The 16,265-nt window shown below is 36.2% G+C and overlaps 1 protein-coding gene across 2 annotated transcripts in view; it reads right to left on the bottom strand.

The window, feature by feature from the left end:
- Positions 1 to 13,212, bottom strand: part of LOC127447179 (integrin alpha-V-like) — a 30,575-nt gene extending 17,363 nt beyond the window's left edge. The window contains exons 1-12 of one of the 2 annotated variants that reach the window (XM_051708817.1): positions 12,751 to 13,212; positions 10,869 to 11,005; positions 7,346 to 7,437; positions 6,269 to 6,383; positions 5,849 to 5,910; positions 5,122 to 5,164; positions 2,970 to 3,092; positions 2,778 to 2,822; positions 1,585 to 1,628; positions 1,426 to 1,482; positions 1,112 to 1,171; positions 22 to 74 (exon numbers count right to left, since the gene is read on the bottom strand). In XM_051708817.1, coding sequence (XP_051564777.1) covers positions 22 to 74; positions 1,112 to 1,171; positions 1,426 to 1,482; positions 1,585 to 1,628; positions 2,778 to 2,822; positions 2,970 to 3,092; positions 5,122 to 5,164; positions 5,849 to 5,910; positions 6,269 to 6,383; positions 7,346 to 7,437; positions 10,869 to 11,005; positions 12,751 to 12,911 — 992 coding nt within the window. In that variant the 5' untranslated portion in view covers positions 12,912 to 13,212. The remainder of the gene's footprint in view (positions 1 to 21; positions 75 to 1,111; positions 1,172 to 1,425; positions 1,483 to 1,584; positions 1,629 to 2,777; positions 2,823 to 2,969; positions 3,093 to 5,121; positions 5,165 to 5,848; positions 5,911 to 6,268; positions 6,384 to 7,345; positions 7,438 to 10,868; positions 11,006 to 12,750) is intronic. The other variant, XM_051708818.1, reaches the window with a different exon arrangement.
- Between the last annotated feature and the right edge of the window lie 3,053 nt (positions 13,213 to 16,265).

The following is a 16,265-nucleotide window of genomic DNA, read 5'->3' as shown; positions in this document are numbered from 1 at the left end:
GCAGTGTAGAGCATTACTTACCTATCATTATTGATGTCAACAGCAGCTACAGAATGACCAAAGTAAGCAGCCATCTAGGTGGATAGAGAAAAAGACTTCAGACATGACTAGACTTGAGCTTAGGATGAACACTTTTTTTCAAAACATACAAAAACAGTATTCATTTATAATATAGAACTACTGTATATAAAGATTACCGGCCATTACATAAAAACAGAAACCCACATTTACATAAGATTTGAAATAATCTACTTTTGATGTCAAATCTGAGAAGAGGTATGCACACAACACTGAAGCATATTGGATAAGCCAGTAAGAACGGCGGTAAAGGCGCTTGCATACAACTCAAAATCAGAGTAATGGGCAAAAAATTACCGATGTCAATCGGTTTATTCTTACGCCGTTTATGATGTTACACCAATAAAGGAAAGATGTTTAATGCGTTTTCATACCCACACACATTGTCGGCTTATTAAGCATAATCGGTGCAAGAATGTGCATGTAAACGCGCACAATCACGCGGTAGTCAAGCATGCATTCAGAGACCGACCCCCCCTAATATTTTAGTCCAACAGAAATCAAACTTTTAAAGTGCATGTAAACATACTAATTGGCTCATCAAATGCTGCGAGTTTGGGGTGGGGCTATCTGTTTGTGCAACCAATTCCATTTGGTGACACTAATGGTACATAAATTATACTTCACCTTAAATTAAAATCAGGCATCAAAACATTATTCTGAACAGCAGAAATTATGGATAACTTTTTCGTACTTTTGTAATCTGCCATAGCAAAAGAGTATACAGTTTGAATTGGGGGAAAAAATAAGCCCTGGTTTCCAATTTCAACCAAATTAGACCTTTGCTGATAGTAATAAAATAAGAAAGCCTGATAATGGCTGACACCAATATGGTCACAGATATACCGTGTATCCCTAGCTGTCAGTTTGGATACATCCCTTGGGTGCCTCAAAGATTTAGACTCAGTTCTTTAAACTGGACTCATTCATCTCTGTCAAAGCTTGTGTCGACTCCAGCATGATTAACTATTGATGAATCAGTACAGTGGAAAACACACAATCAGCAAAAAACCCCAGGCTGTCAATACCACACCTTTTCCTCCCTTCCTCTTCCTCTTTCTCTCTCTGCCTCCACACTTATGTGTCTGCAACACTGTAGTCAATAGTTTCCAGATGTGAGAGTGGATTTAGGACATGAAATCTCTGCTTGTAAACAAATGTCAAACAGAACTGGGCCATGACCACAAGGGTCACTACATGGCATAACATGGGCATGTCAAGTGATCTGCACGCTACTCAGAGGCAAGCCTACTCATCTGTGCTTTTATTGTTTTGTACGGATACATATCCTGATGCCTGAGGATCAGTGTAACACTTGACGAAAGAAGAGGTGGGATCAGTTCTCACCTGTGTGCCTGTGAAATTATACATAGACTCCATGTTCTTCCCATTGAAAATGTTGACCTATCAAGACATAATTAGTGCCAGACTCATGCAAGCTGTTTGCAGCAGGATTGGATCACTTTAATATGTTTTTATCATGACCAAAAATAGAAGTGAACTCACATAACCGAGAGCCTTTTCCCCTCTAGGAACTCCTGTGACGTAATCTAGAGGCAGAACAAATGAGAAATAAATTGGAAACAACACCTTCATTCAGCAGTGAAGCTTTTTGATCCCACTGCAGAGAACAACCAGAGTTAAGCAATTCCATTAATGCAGTTTCATTAAGAAATGCTAGGGCTTGGTATTTGGAGCAGGTCAGCTGTATCAAGGCACTGAGAACTTGTGGAATTGACTGGCATGTGTTTGTGGGCCATTTCAGTTGATTTTAAAAGACCTTAAAGGCCTCAAGAAATCAAAATGGGTTTTTTGTGGCTTTAAGTCCATGTCTATCAGCCTTGAAGCCATTTATACATCAAATGCTTTCTACAATGAGAATGTCCCACCCCCTAATACCACCTGCAACCAACTAGCAAATCCAAGTTCATGGCTGATATAAAGGCAATTGCCTAATTTGAAGAAAGAGGCGAGCCCTTCTACATGACCCGCCCAAACTTCCTGTATAATTGGGAAATATGTCAGCACAAGAAAGAAAACTGTACTCATAAAGCGATTTCATTGGGTCTTTATAGAGCACCTATTATGGTTTTTAAACATGCCTAATTTTGTTTTAAAGGTCTCATACAATAGATTTACATGCATCCAAGGACAAAAAAAAAACTTTAATTTGCTCATAATTTAAATTGCGCATTACCTTTTTTTCCCAGTGTCAGAAACGACCCGTTCAGTGATCCATTCTAAAGGATTCATTCTAAACACCTCCTTTCAGAGAGCCTACTCTGCTCTGATTGGTCAGATGTCTCAGTCTGTTGTGATTAGTCTACCGCTTAGTGTAGTGTTTGAGGGCGGGTCAAAGCTGTTCGCGAGCAGCCAATGAAGACCAGAGGTGGGTTTTTTGTTACCAAATTAGGTAGGTTAGTACAGGAAGTAAGTCTGGAATTACTAACGACTCGTTTCAGGTGTTCAGAATCGGTTCTTTCTTTTGGGAGTCAATAACTCCATATGTCGTGCATATATTTTGAAACTTTGCAGAATTTTTTTACATTCACAAACAGCTATATAACACTACATGAAAGGTAAAATTTGAAAAACCATAATAGGTGCTCTTTATATTTCTTAGAATCATCATTTTCAAAGTGCTTTTTAACTATAATAATCTGTTAACCTATAGAAATTATTAAATATACAAATCTTACCATCTTCACCGTCATCATTAAAATCACCAACAGCCACTGAGTAACCTGTAAGAGAATCATAACATGACACAAAATATCTGCACCTGCACTGGCACATGGTTCACCTGATTTTTAGGTAACTACAGCAAATACAATCACCACAAATACATAATTACATCTGTAAGGAGACAACAAAGAAGCAAATAGATTTACCCAAATAACTGTCATCATACTGCGCCCCAGCTGATTTGGTTGATAACTGGTTACTGTAAGGAGTAAAAAACTCTCTATTGTATCTGCTGATGACCTCAGTGATGTCATCTGAGATCAGCTGGCCTGGAAAGAAAAACAGCTTCAGCACAAATACAGTCTTTTCTATCACAAATACATATGAAAGAAATGGGCAGGTAAAAGTCTTGAACCAGAAAGATTAATTTTGAATTTGGAAGTTTCTAAATTCATTGCCAATATATGCAGACAGGTAGACATTATAACTTAGAAGTAAAATTGTTTTTGACGAAAAGTATTCCAAACCATCAAATTATTACTTCAGTCTAAAATATGTAATTACACATTATAAAAATGTTTGTTATAAAAATGCTGTTCTTTTTATGGTCTCTAATCTTTATAGACTTTCTTGACATCAGTGTTAGGGAGTAACTAACTAAAAGTTGTGATGCCACTAACTACATTTTCAGTAGCTTGACGGTAGCTCAACTGTTTCAAAACAGTGTAGCTACTCTAGCTAACAAGCAATTTTCTGATGTAACATGACAAAACGTTACATCACTGTTTTGATGTCACACTGTATTGCGCACACAGCCTTATAACCCTCCGAGCTGTTAATTTTAGTGAATCGGTTACTTTGGATGATTCAGTTCAATTAACTGAATCACTCAGTACTATAAAACTGAGTAATCGCGCAGTGATGTTCCAAGATGTCCCTGTGCCGCATTTGTCACCTTTTTGCGGCAAAACACATTTTATACTGTTTAAAGGTGCACTCAGTAATTTTTTTCATTCATGCTATCTTGGACTTACACTGACACCTAGGGGCCTGGATGCAGCATCATTCAAATGGAATAGTTCTCAGTGGCACATATCTATTTACTGTCAAACATGATTAATTCAATCAGTGAGTGAAAGTGTCCAATAACAGGTCAGTTACTGAGAGCAAGGGAATAGTATTCAGCTGGTCATGTGATCATAACATGATAGCCCCTTGAGGGGACCCTCTCCATGTCAAATAAAACAGCTTTTACAAGGTTACTGACATGACTGGAGTCTTCATCTCATGTGAGTGCTCATAATTTTATACATAGGTTTCAACATTACAATTCATTTCTTTAGGAGTAAACACAATTCCAAAAATAAGTGTAATCCAACAGTTATTTAAAAATATATTAAAAGATATTAAAAATTGTATTAATAATAATATTTAGTTATTTAAGGGGGTAATACCCCCTTAAATAACATCAATGCAGTACTTTTTGTTTGTACTTTGTAGTGTAGTTAACTACTCTCTCAAGCAGGCAGATTGACTGTAGTTTAGCTACTTCAAATTAGTTTAATGTAGCTTGGCAAGCTACACTTTCAAAGTAGCTTCCCCAACACTGCTATACATAGTGGTATGTGCCATATAATTCCTTTAATTATCTCAAGTAATCTCACTACAGCTGTACAAAACAAATATATTTTCATCATAGGTTCTATCTGAAAACTGCAATTCTTCAGTGATTTATCAACACTAAAGTTAACTAACACTAAAGCTTAACTATAACACCATCTCATGCTGATATTCACATTTCTGATGCAATTTTATCCTCACCGGGGTGCATAATTATCATACCCGCAGGAAAACATCAGCAGAAAAACTAAATGCAGTAAAAAGAAATGGCTATTAAGAATGCTTTTAAAATTTACTTTTAAAATCAGTCATGAAATTCATGATGTATTGAAATTAAATGCTTTTTTCTGGGCACGGTTCCCAATGTGACCCCACCCTATTAAATCATAACAGTACTGCAACTCAGTAAACAACCATTTCAACATTGCACAGCGCCACACACAAAATACAATTTCAACAAAACCGCAGACTCATCTCCACTGCAAGAGACAGCATATGATTCTGCATTATTTATTGACTCAAAAACACAGCTCCCTCTCCTCTGAGAAAGGCGGGAACTTTAAAGAGGCATTGCCAATGCCGATGTTGTGCAAACATTCAGTGGCCTGTTTTGTGTGCATTCTGTTTCTGAACAAGTCATAATACATCCTGACAGAGCATACTGTTTTTTTCCCCTTTTTGCCATAATGCCTTTCAGGTGTCAAATCCACAGAGGGGTAATAAAATAAATTGGTTTACCTTGCCAATAAAAGCTCCCTGGTCCTCCAATAACAACCCGATTCTTCGGAAGGAGACAAGAAAACATGTTTTAAGTTTAAAGACTAGCAATATGAGTGTTATAAAAAACACATACATAAACCACTAGTGAAAATGCTTCTATACACTTTTTTTCTCCAATACAAATATATTATCTGCATTACAATTTAAGTAAAAAAAAAAAAAAAACTTTCAGAATTTCGCATGTCACAGCATGCACTCAAACTGTCATGGCAAGTTGTGCAAAACTTGATACATGTGATTCCAGCATGATTTGAGAATGTTACAATAAGCATCTTGCATGCTTCAATGGAAGCAATAAATCTGACCTTTTGTACAATAGTGTTAACAAGGTCAAATTGACAAAAATTGTGGGCTTACTTGATTAGAATAATGTTTTGTTTTTTTATTAACTTTATGTCATAATGTTTCTATGTTTAAAATTGTTCTAAATCATAAAACATTCTACTCATTTCCAGGTATACATTCTAATAATTTCAATGTGGTCTCAGACTTTTGGACACCAGTGTATATATATTGAATGTTCACGAAGATCAGTAATGTTATTAATACTCTATTTCTGAACAGTTAAACATCCCATATATCAAGTGTATTTACCAAAATGTTTTATACACATTAAAATAAAATAAGAAAAAAAATGATATATTAATTATACAAAGACACAGACTTTCTGTCATAAAAATTATACCTTCACAAAGTCAGCACTGAAACCTGCTTGACAAAAGCCTTGTCCCTCAGGTGAGTTTGATTCTGATGGACAAACATATTCAGTCATTCATATATTCAAGACAAGCAGAAATAGCTTTAAGAAAGTCTCAATGTGAAAGAAAAGAGAGAAACAGGAAGACAAACATCAGATTTCAGAACTGTCATAACCCTATCACAACTGTCTGGCAAAGAACCTACCAAGAACCTATTAACTCAGACAAGCCTTAAAACCATGTGTGCTTAGGAGAATGAGAGACAGACGGAACATGACTATGACACCCAACTATGCCATTTCCCATAAATCTTAGTTAAGACATTTCTAAGGGATGCTACTAGATATGACCCAATAAGGGCATGAGCCAACCTAAGGCGAAGTAAACCACAGTGATCATGTACATACTAGAGCGGCAGGGTGAATATTCCACAATGTTATTGCCCTTCTTCAGGTAACAAGTTCCAACAGGCTCTCTCTCTGAGAATGCATTTGTACTCCACTGGTAGAGAGGAGCACATGCCTGCAAAGAGGACAAAACATGTATGAACAGATCAGTACATGACTAGCACACATGTTCTTTCTGTAAATGTAAATGTGCAAAGCATCTGAGAATCAGTTCCTTACTAAACAATACATCCGAAAATGTTTGCTGCCATAATTTAGACTTGTTAGATAATTTAGATTTAAGACTTTAACCTACAGTATTTTATAATATAGTGATTTAATTATTCTAATCTACAATAGGGCTCAATAATAAGGATAACTGCCTGATTGCCTAGGGCTAGTGTGAGAGTTTCAGGCTAGTCTTTTTCTACATTTTCACTACATCTAACCTTTGTTGGTCATGTTCTTATGCCTGTTCATTTAGACATCAAAACGACAGCATTTGTAGCATAATGTTGATTATCACAAAAATGTATTTCGAATTGTCCCTCCTTTTCTTTAAAAAAAAAAAAAAAAAATGAGGTTGCAGTGAGGCACTTACAATGTAAGTGAATTGGGCCAATTTTTGGAGGGTTTAAAAGGCAGAAATGTGAAGTTTACAATTATATAAAAGCACTTACATTAATTCTTCTGTTAACATTCAACGTCATGGCAACAGAGTTGTAAGACTGTCTTTAAGTTTACACAGAAAAGGTTAGTAATCAATTTTATTACACTAAAATAAAGTTAACATGCATATTGTTTACGTCTTGTGGCTATACTTTTGAAACAGTGAGTATTTTAACATTCAAAAATTGGCCCCCATTCACTTCCATTGTAAGTGCCTCACTGTAACCACAATTTTTACTTTTAAAATTAATTTTAATCAGTATTATGCCACAGATGCTGTCAACTGAGCTTAACTTGTATTGAACCCGGAATATTCCTTTAATTCCTTCTTCACATTTTTCTGACACAGCATGCTTAACTACTGGCCCAATTTAGCCGCGGCAGAAAAAAATATTTGTTGTTTAGCTCTGTACATTCTACATGACTAACCAGTATATTGTCCCCAGAGGAACGCACTGTAGCCCCAAACCACTGATTTGACTTAAACTCCATTTGTTGTCCAGTGGAACTTTTCCTGTTTTCTGTGATGGGAAAGACAGAGGAAGGGGGAGGGGAAGATAGAAAGATGAAGGGAGGGGGACAGAAACATAACTTCACAAGTCAGTTAATTAGATTCATAAGACTGCCATCAAACCTTTTGTAGTGGACTGCTCTGCTCTTCCTATCACTAAAATCTCATCTACTGCCAAATTCCTCTAATTTCAGTTGATTTAAAAAAAATGACGTTACAAGCATCAGTTCATAAATCAAACACTCTTTTGAGTTGATATGCTGATAGGCATCTCTCTCTCTCTCTCTCTCTCTCACACACACACACACACACACACACACACACACACACACACACACATCCTTTTCATGACCAAACCTTCTGAAGTTCAATCCATGGTCATGACCACTGACAGCTGAATCTATTCATGGCATGTTCAAAATCACACACTACCTTTCTTGCAAGAACAATGGACTTGTAGAGACATTAATGAGACAGGTTATGAAAAGTCATGGCTTGTCAGGTAAAATTTATTCGGCATGGCTGCATGAAAGCTCTGGACTGACACACTGACTTTGTGTGAGGATACAGACTGCTATTTACACAAGTCATTATTCCCTAAAACTCTTCCCCTCTGCTGTAGCTCTCAGATCAAATCCGACCGTCAAAATAATCAAACATCATTTCTTTTGTGTATCTTGGCCAAACACCATGACGTTGAACTTTCATATCACTTGGAATATAGTGCAAAAGTTGTATGGACTACATTTTTTATGATTTGCTGTCATTTTTGGAGTTCAACAGACATGGTCACAATGAACTGTCTTTGTATGGAAAATACCTGCGTGAAGTTTCTTCAAAATTCTAATTCTGTGTTGCACGTAAATGAGCAAATGGGTTTGAAACAACATGAGGTTGAGTAACTTTTGGGTAAATTATTCCTTAAAATATTTCCAAGAATATTTATGAGGTTGAGTTTTCGTAGTACTCGGTGTGGTGTGCAAAGTTTACATGTTCATCCATGCACACAAATTTAGTCAAGCAGATCTTTATGCCCTCCCTGCGGCCTTCGTTTATATTAGCCACAGTTTCAGCCTCAGCAAGCCCCAGCTGTTCATCTGTCTGTGCTACTGAGCTGGGAATTTCCCAGTGTTTGCCATGGTCAAAACAGTCATACAGCTGGTCAACAACACCCAGGATTTACCAGAATTAAGTACTTGTTTATTGCCAAACAACACATAAGGGGTTTGACAGATCAGATGCCCAACAGAAACATAGTTGTGTAACATGTAACAGTTCAGCATGAATAGACAACGTTTTCCATCTTGTATTTTGGCATTTCCCTCTTATAGACTGAGTCTGCTCCTCACAGTCAGCGGGTCAGCCAGAACAGAAAACACTTTCACAAAGCCACATCTTTTACAATAAAAACATTTCAGGACACATTTATGCATCAGTGAGTATGGTTCTAAACAGAAGAATGTTTGAGCTTCCTTCACACATTAGTAACTGTTAAATAACAAATATAAACACTATTCTAGTACTGAAACTAAATAGTCTTAAAAAAAAGACAGGATGTGATAGCCTTTTTATGTAGACTCAGAGTTTATATATGTGCATTACCCTAATGCTGCCAGTATTGTTTGTATGTAAGCTCCGTGTCAGTGCAAATGTATTTGCTGTTATTTTTACAACTTTTCTATTCCTCAATTTGTATTAATGCATATAGTTCATTTCATTTTTTTCCAAAAAGAAAAGCATAGTTTGTTGAAGCTTGTTTTGAAACCGTTCTTGGTATGTTTGTGCATAAAATAAAAAAATACATTTCACATACCTGTCATACTTATTTTTACATACATTTTAATTTACCGGCAATCAATTACTCATTTATTTGTGGGTTAGAGTACTCAACTACAAAATTACTCAAAAATGCCCATCCCTAATTCACTGGAAAATATTTGCCATAGCTTGAAAATCTCATCTGAACTTACACATAATCAAACTTTGTGCAACATCATCAGTTGAATGTTACCATGGCTTTTGGTACCACTGACGTCATAACTGGCACGACACATCTTCATGTGACATATTTGAATATATATAAAAATGTGAACAAGATTTGAGAGCTGTGCTAGAGGGAAATATTATCAGTCAATGATAGCTTAAATTTTGGTCTGTTCCCCACACACAGCTACAAACCATTTTCATTATATTGAAAACAGTGGCTCAATATTCTTCAAAATATGTTCTTTTGTGCTCAACTAAAAAGGCAGACTTTACAGTGTCTAGAATCGCCTTTGGTTAAAAGTAGAAAAGTGAGAAAAGATCTAGCATCATTTCTTTGCAAATGCTACTTGGTTTGATATTTTTTGATGCAATGAGATTTATACACTTTTAAATGTGCTTTAAGTGTCCATACACTTGTATGGGGCCTCTGTATGGTTCCATTACAAATAATTTATTTAAGGGTGAAGAGGACACTGTGACAAGGAGGAAGCGTGGCCGGGCCGTGAGACTGCACGGCCGGTGCTGAATCAGCTGATCAGCGGGAGAGCGAGATAAAGGGAAGCCGGGAACGCCAGTTAGAGAGAGAGAGAGAGAGAGAGACGTGCCCGTGCAGCCTCATGGCCCGACCACGCCCTCCTCCTCATCACAGACACTTAGAGAAGTAGTTTCCCTGTTGGTGAGAACTCTTAAGCACACGAAGATAATCCAAAAGAAGACCCTTTATTTTGGTCTGGTACTGCTCTTTTAACAATCCAGCTTGCAGGGGAAATCGTGCCAGACCAGCCTATAACCACCACTGAATGCCAATGAGATCTGGCAAAAGCTGGCATGTATACTCCCCTCATAGCAATGAAAGATTAAATTAAATCCTGTTACGGTGAAGATTGTTTAGGCTTTCAAAAGCCATTATTATGAAGGTGAAGTAGTGTGATGCAGATGCTTTCAATGCAACATTATGTATTTAGCTATTTTAAAAAAACTATTTATTAAAAAATAAAAAATAAAAAATAAAAGTTTATTCAAACTCTTCTTGTACTGCTTGCATTTTGTGGCCAATTCTTTAATGGATACATTCCAAAAGAAACAATCAAAGAACAAAAAATCCCTATGTACATTTGCAATTTAGTTAGCTGGCCAAGACTGAATTTTGTGAAGCGTGAAGGAACCCCCTTGTCTGTTCGCTCTTTTAAATTAAGTGTCATTGCAGGTCATTGCCAAGCTCTGTAAAAGCAATCGGGTCATAGAAGAGCTTGAGACTATCCCAGAATACCTCCCCTGTTATTTTTCCTCAACTATTTTTCCTCATTCCAGAAGGTCCAATAATAACCCTGAAAACCCCTGATACCTCTTCCAGTAGCATGTAATGTGAATTTATACTCTTAAAAAGCTTTAAATAACAGCATGGCAAAGCAGAGATTACACTGTGATGCCTGAAAACACACTGCCGTGACTTACCAGAGCTGTCAAACTCAATCTGTGTGCATGTGCCACTTTTTTGCCAAGGACAGCTGAAGACAGCCCCCCTCTCTGTGACTTCTGAGGGAGTTTGATCTGAAGTGTTGGCTCTGGGAGCACCCACCAGTATATTTAATCTGTAATCAGAGGGTAAAATATTTGTGTTTAATATGTTATCAGAGGATAAAATATACAGTACTATGCGAAAGTCTTAGGCACATAAGATGTTTCACAAAAATATTTGTCTTAAGATGGTTATTTATATCTGCTACTTTAGTGTGTCAATAGGAAATATAAATGTTAGACCCCCAAACATTACTTTAGCAAATAGAATAGAAGAACAGGGAGCCCTGCAACAGATGTCATGGCTCCCACAGAGCCCCCCACTGAACATAGAGTCAGTCTGGGTGTACATAAAGAGACAGAAGAAATGGAGACAGCCTAAATAAATAAAAGAACTGTGGCAAATTCTCCAAGATGCTTGGAACATCCTATCGGCCAACAACCAAGAAAAACTGTGTCCAGGTGCACCTAGGAGAATTGGTGCTGTTTTAAAGGTAAAGGTGGTCACACCGAATATTGATTTAGCTTTTTTATGTTTACTGGACTTTGTATGACATTAAGTGATAAATGAAAACTATTTATGGCATTATTTTTTAAGACATCCTCGCTATGCAAAATTTTTCACAATTGCCTAAAACATTTGCACAGTACTGTATGTCAAAGATACCTAACTGTCATTATTTTATACTAACACACACACACACATATATATATATATATACAGTATATACAGTATATACAGGGTTGGGGAGTAACGGAATACATGTAACAGGATTACGTATTTAAAATACAAAATATAAGTAACTGAATTCCACTACAGTTACAATTTAAATCATTGGTAATTAGAATACAGTTACATTAGAAAAGTTTTTTGATTACTGAAGAGATTACTTTGCATTTTATTGTCATTTGTTTCATTTCATATTTAGTCCTTTCAGATGGAAAACATTTATACATATAAATGATGTGATCCAATGTGCATTTGAACAGCGGTGAAACATTTTCTTATGATGTGTTACATTCATACGAGCAGACAGAGAAGTAAGTTTGAAGTAAGTTCAAACTTACTTCAAACATATATACACACATATATATATATATATACACACACACATATATACACATATACACATATACATATACATATATATATACACATATATACATACACACACAATTTGAAGTAATGATGCATTAAAAATACATTTTATTTAAAAAATAAATTAAAACCACAATTTAATCAATTTATTTATTTTATATTATTACAAGTAAAATTACACTGATAAAAGAAAATACATTTTTAAAAAAGTTTATTTTACAGTGTCTGTTACACATAATGTTCCCAAAATTAATTACTATAGAAATTACTAGAACAATGTGTATTTGCATGCAGCTGTACAACACAATTAAACTGTATGTACATGTAGTTAATTTATGTTACTTTGTACTTACTAATGAAAATATACAGTAACACAGACATTAAAATAAAGTGTGTCACACTTTAAATAATAATAAAAATAAAAAAGAAGTTAAAGAAACGGGAACAGCCTTCCTGAGAGGAGCTTTTCCTACAGTCTCAAAAACTACAAATGGTTTTTACACTTCAAAAACCATCAATACAACGCTGTAACCAAAGTCTTCATGTGTGAAACAAAATAACAATCTCACATTAGACTGCTCTTCTTCTTTTGCTACGTCGTTAATTCATATTAACTAGAGTTGACGAAAAGTCAATAGTCTCTAGTGTGCTTCCTATTTAGACAGAATTGTTGGTCATCAGCGCGCCTATGACTAGAATTTGGGATACAACTTTACTCACTGTTTGTTGTCAGGGTTGAAGAAAGCCACAGAAAATCCAAAATAACTTCCCGGAGGTCCAGAGAAAACGGAGGGTTTGCTAATGTCCAGATTAAATGAAACGGCTGGCTTGAAGTAGATAAGAGCCAGTAGAGCCCAAAGGGAGATGAGATGTTCGCCCATGTTTTGTATCTCTGAGGTCTGTAGAGGATCAGTGTAGATGGAGCTTGCGCTGTTTGTGAGTGTGGATGTCTAGATCAGCAGCAGCACATATGATCCGCACTGATGCCACACTCCATAATATACACAAAATAAGTTGAAATCACCGCAAACACTAGCACGCTAACAATTCGTTGGAAATGTCTCCTACATTGTTTCTATAAAGGCCATTCGTCCTAGTAGTCCCTGTCAAATGGCAGCAAACCTCTAAAGTAGGATACAGAACTGATGTAGACCAGCTCTGGTGGAGATGTCCCACTGTGCAGGATGTGAAAATACTGTAAAACAAGCAACTGAAACGTCACGGTGACGTCATGCGGGACTTCCGCAGCGTTCATCGGCCATCGCCTTCATGACTTAAATGGGCATGAGTGAGCTGGTTATGGCCCATGGCTAAACATTTTAAAATGCCGCAAAAGTTGTGATCCCAGGGAAGAGGAATTCATTCATGAATTCCTGCAGGTCTTACGCGCTGTAGTGAAACAGCACCACCATGTGTTAAGAAAGGCACAATTTTATAGGTTTTCAATGGGGGATTGTTTAAAAAAAGTTTTACTCCAAAGAAAACGAATAGTAATTTTAAAACATATATATAAAACCATGACCCCTCACATGAGATGAAGACTCCAGTCATTTCGGTAACTTCATAAAAGCTGTTTTATTCTACATAGAGAGGGTCCCCCTCATGGGGGCTGCCATGTTAGAATCACATGACCAGCCGAATATGACCTTATGTCTTAATCGCAGTAAACACCCTGTTATTGGACGCTTTCACTCATGGATTAAATATATCATTGCTGAATTTCTACATTGGCATCTGTAACTGAAAATTATTGTGTTTGAAAGATGCGGCACTCATGCCCCTAGGTGTCAGTGTAAATCCAAGATGACTGCCATATGGACCAGCACAACATAAACAAAAAATTACTGAGTGCTCCTTTAAGACTAAAATTTTACATAATGAAATAACCATCATTAAATGTTACAGTATGTATCATTACACAAATACACAATAAAAAAAATAAAAAATAAAAAAATAAATAAAATAAAAAAAACAGATGGACTATAGCTATAGCCTTTTTATCAGTTCGAGTCCTTGTACCAGACTTTATCCACAAGGTCCAGATAGCTGTGGCAATTACAAATCACTATTCAGATCCTGAGGGTATTTTATTTATATTTGGACATGTCAGTGACCCACATATGAAGCATATGTACAAGAATGCACTCTGTGAATCCCCCTCGGTCCCTCAGTGAGAGATAACAGAAACTGTATAAAGAGGAAACATTGGGTGATTTTTATATTTTGCTTGTCTTAGTTAAGAAACAGTTTCAACCTTTTACACTCGGTAGTCACTAATTTAGATGGAAAAAAGGATTATTATTATTATAATTGGCTTAAAAAGCTTGTATTTCCTGTGGAAATGAAAGGTACTAGAGGCATATTGGAACAGGGACGACATTCTCGGAAACAAAGTCACTTTTGTTTTAGAGCTGACTGGTCGTGCATGGTCAAAGGGGCTTTTGGGACCATGTGATACACAGAGTGGCAGAATAATTATGTTTGCCTGGTGAGTATATAACAAACCATACTAAAGTACTCTAGTATACTTCTAAAGGGTGTTCTTCACTTTGAACTATTTGTAATTTTCCAATAAGAAATTCTGACTTGACTAGGATAGAAATGGACAAAAGAAGCCCGATGCTCATCCTTTCAAAGAACATATTTTTTGAGAAAGTCATGAAGTGTTTTGTGATTTATTTCTAGGGTAGGTTTTGTACCTTTAGAAACTTTAAAAACAGGAAACTTATCCAATTAACCAGAAAGCTATGTCTACATCCCCGTAAATATTTTCTGAATTATTCAGAACTGTTTCGGTGTGGGCTGTAATAAGATTAAGTTAATTTCTGTCAATCTTTATATAATCCAGGTTCGCACTATTGCTGTAACAGGAAAACAACTTCACAAATGAAAGTTAAAATGCCATCAGATTTTTATAGTAGAGATTCAGTCATAAGCATCCTTCCCTCTGTTAGAAAGCCTTTTTTTTATTCTTTGATATAATCTAGAGTTTTTTTGTTGTGTTTTTTTTTGTTTGTTTTTTTAACACTTTCTCAGCCTTCTGGCCACTGACAACATAGGGATGCAGGATTCAAAATGTGTTGACACTGGCTTAGTTCAAAGCCATGTGTCTCAATGTTGTGTTATTTCTTTAACAAAAGAACTCGTTTGCATACACCCCTGCTAGATCTTTCAATACAGACAGATGCTGTAAGAATGAATTACATTAAGAGCTGATGGACATTATCATCTAACATATCTAGGATAACCACAAGAGTTTGGAAACTGTATAGATTTAGAAGTTAAGTTTAAAGGGATAGTTCACCCAAAAATGACAATTCGCTTATCATTTATTTACCCTCATGCCATCCCAGATGTGTATGACTTTCTTTCTTCTGTTGAACACAAATCATTTAGAAGAATAGTTTAGCTTTGTAGTTCCATACAATGCACGTGAATGGTGGCCAGAACTTTGAAGGTCGAAAAATTACATAAAGGCAGCATAAAAGTAATCCATAAGACTCCAGTGGTTAAATCTATGTCTTCAGAAGCGATGATAGGTGTGGGTGAGAAACATCAATATTTTTTACTATAAATTCCTCTCCCTGCCCAGTAAGTGGCAATATGCACGAAGAATGTGAATCGACAAAAACAAAATAAGGAATGTGGAAGTGAAAGTGGAGATTTAAAGTAGAAAAGGACTTAAATATTGATCCGTTTCTCACCCACACCTATAATATTGCTTCTGAATGGATTAAACCTCTGGAGTCATATAGATTCATGTGCATTATATGGACCTTCAGAGCTGAAATATTCTTCTAAAAATCTTTGTGTTTAGCAGAGGAAAGTAAGTCATCCACATCTGGGATGGTATAAGGGTGAGTAAATGATGAGATCATTTTCATTTTTGGGTGAACTAACCCTTTAAGGTTTAGAGCCCCCAGTGGGTTTTAGAGCTCATTCCTCTTCTTTTAGGAACTACTCCGATATCCACCAACGAAATGGTTACATTAACTAATTGAAAACTGAACGCTACATTGTGCAACTTGTCGAAGGCTCTGCAAATGTCCTATAGTGCCATTTTTCTTGTTCTTACAATTAGCACACTTCATTTGTACTGTTGAAAAGAAATAACTTTCAAAATGAGGCAAACATGAGGAAAGTGTCTGTAGAAGAGTCCAGGCATGCATTATAAGCTGACAATAATTACAAAACTGGCCACCCTTGACCAGGGGATATTTTCAGTGCAAAATGAT

Source organism: Myxocyprinus asiaticus, chromosome 10 (assembly GCF_019703515.2).
Source record: "Myxocyprinus asiaticus isolate MX2 ecotype Aquarium Trade chromosome 10, UBuf_Myxa_2, whole genome shotgun sequence".
NCBI classification, from domain to species: Eukaryota; Metazoa; Chordata; class Actinopteri; order Cypriniformes; family Catostomidae; genus Myxocyprinus; species Myxocyprinus asiaticus.
The sequence above is the reverse complement of the archived record's forward strand: the minus strand, read 5'-3'. Positions and strand labels throughout refer to the sequence as shown.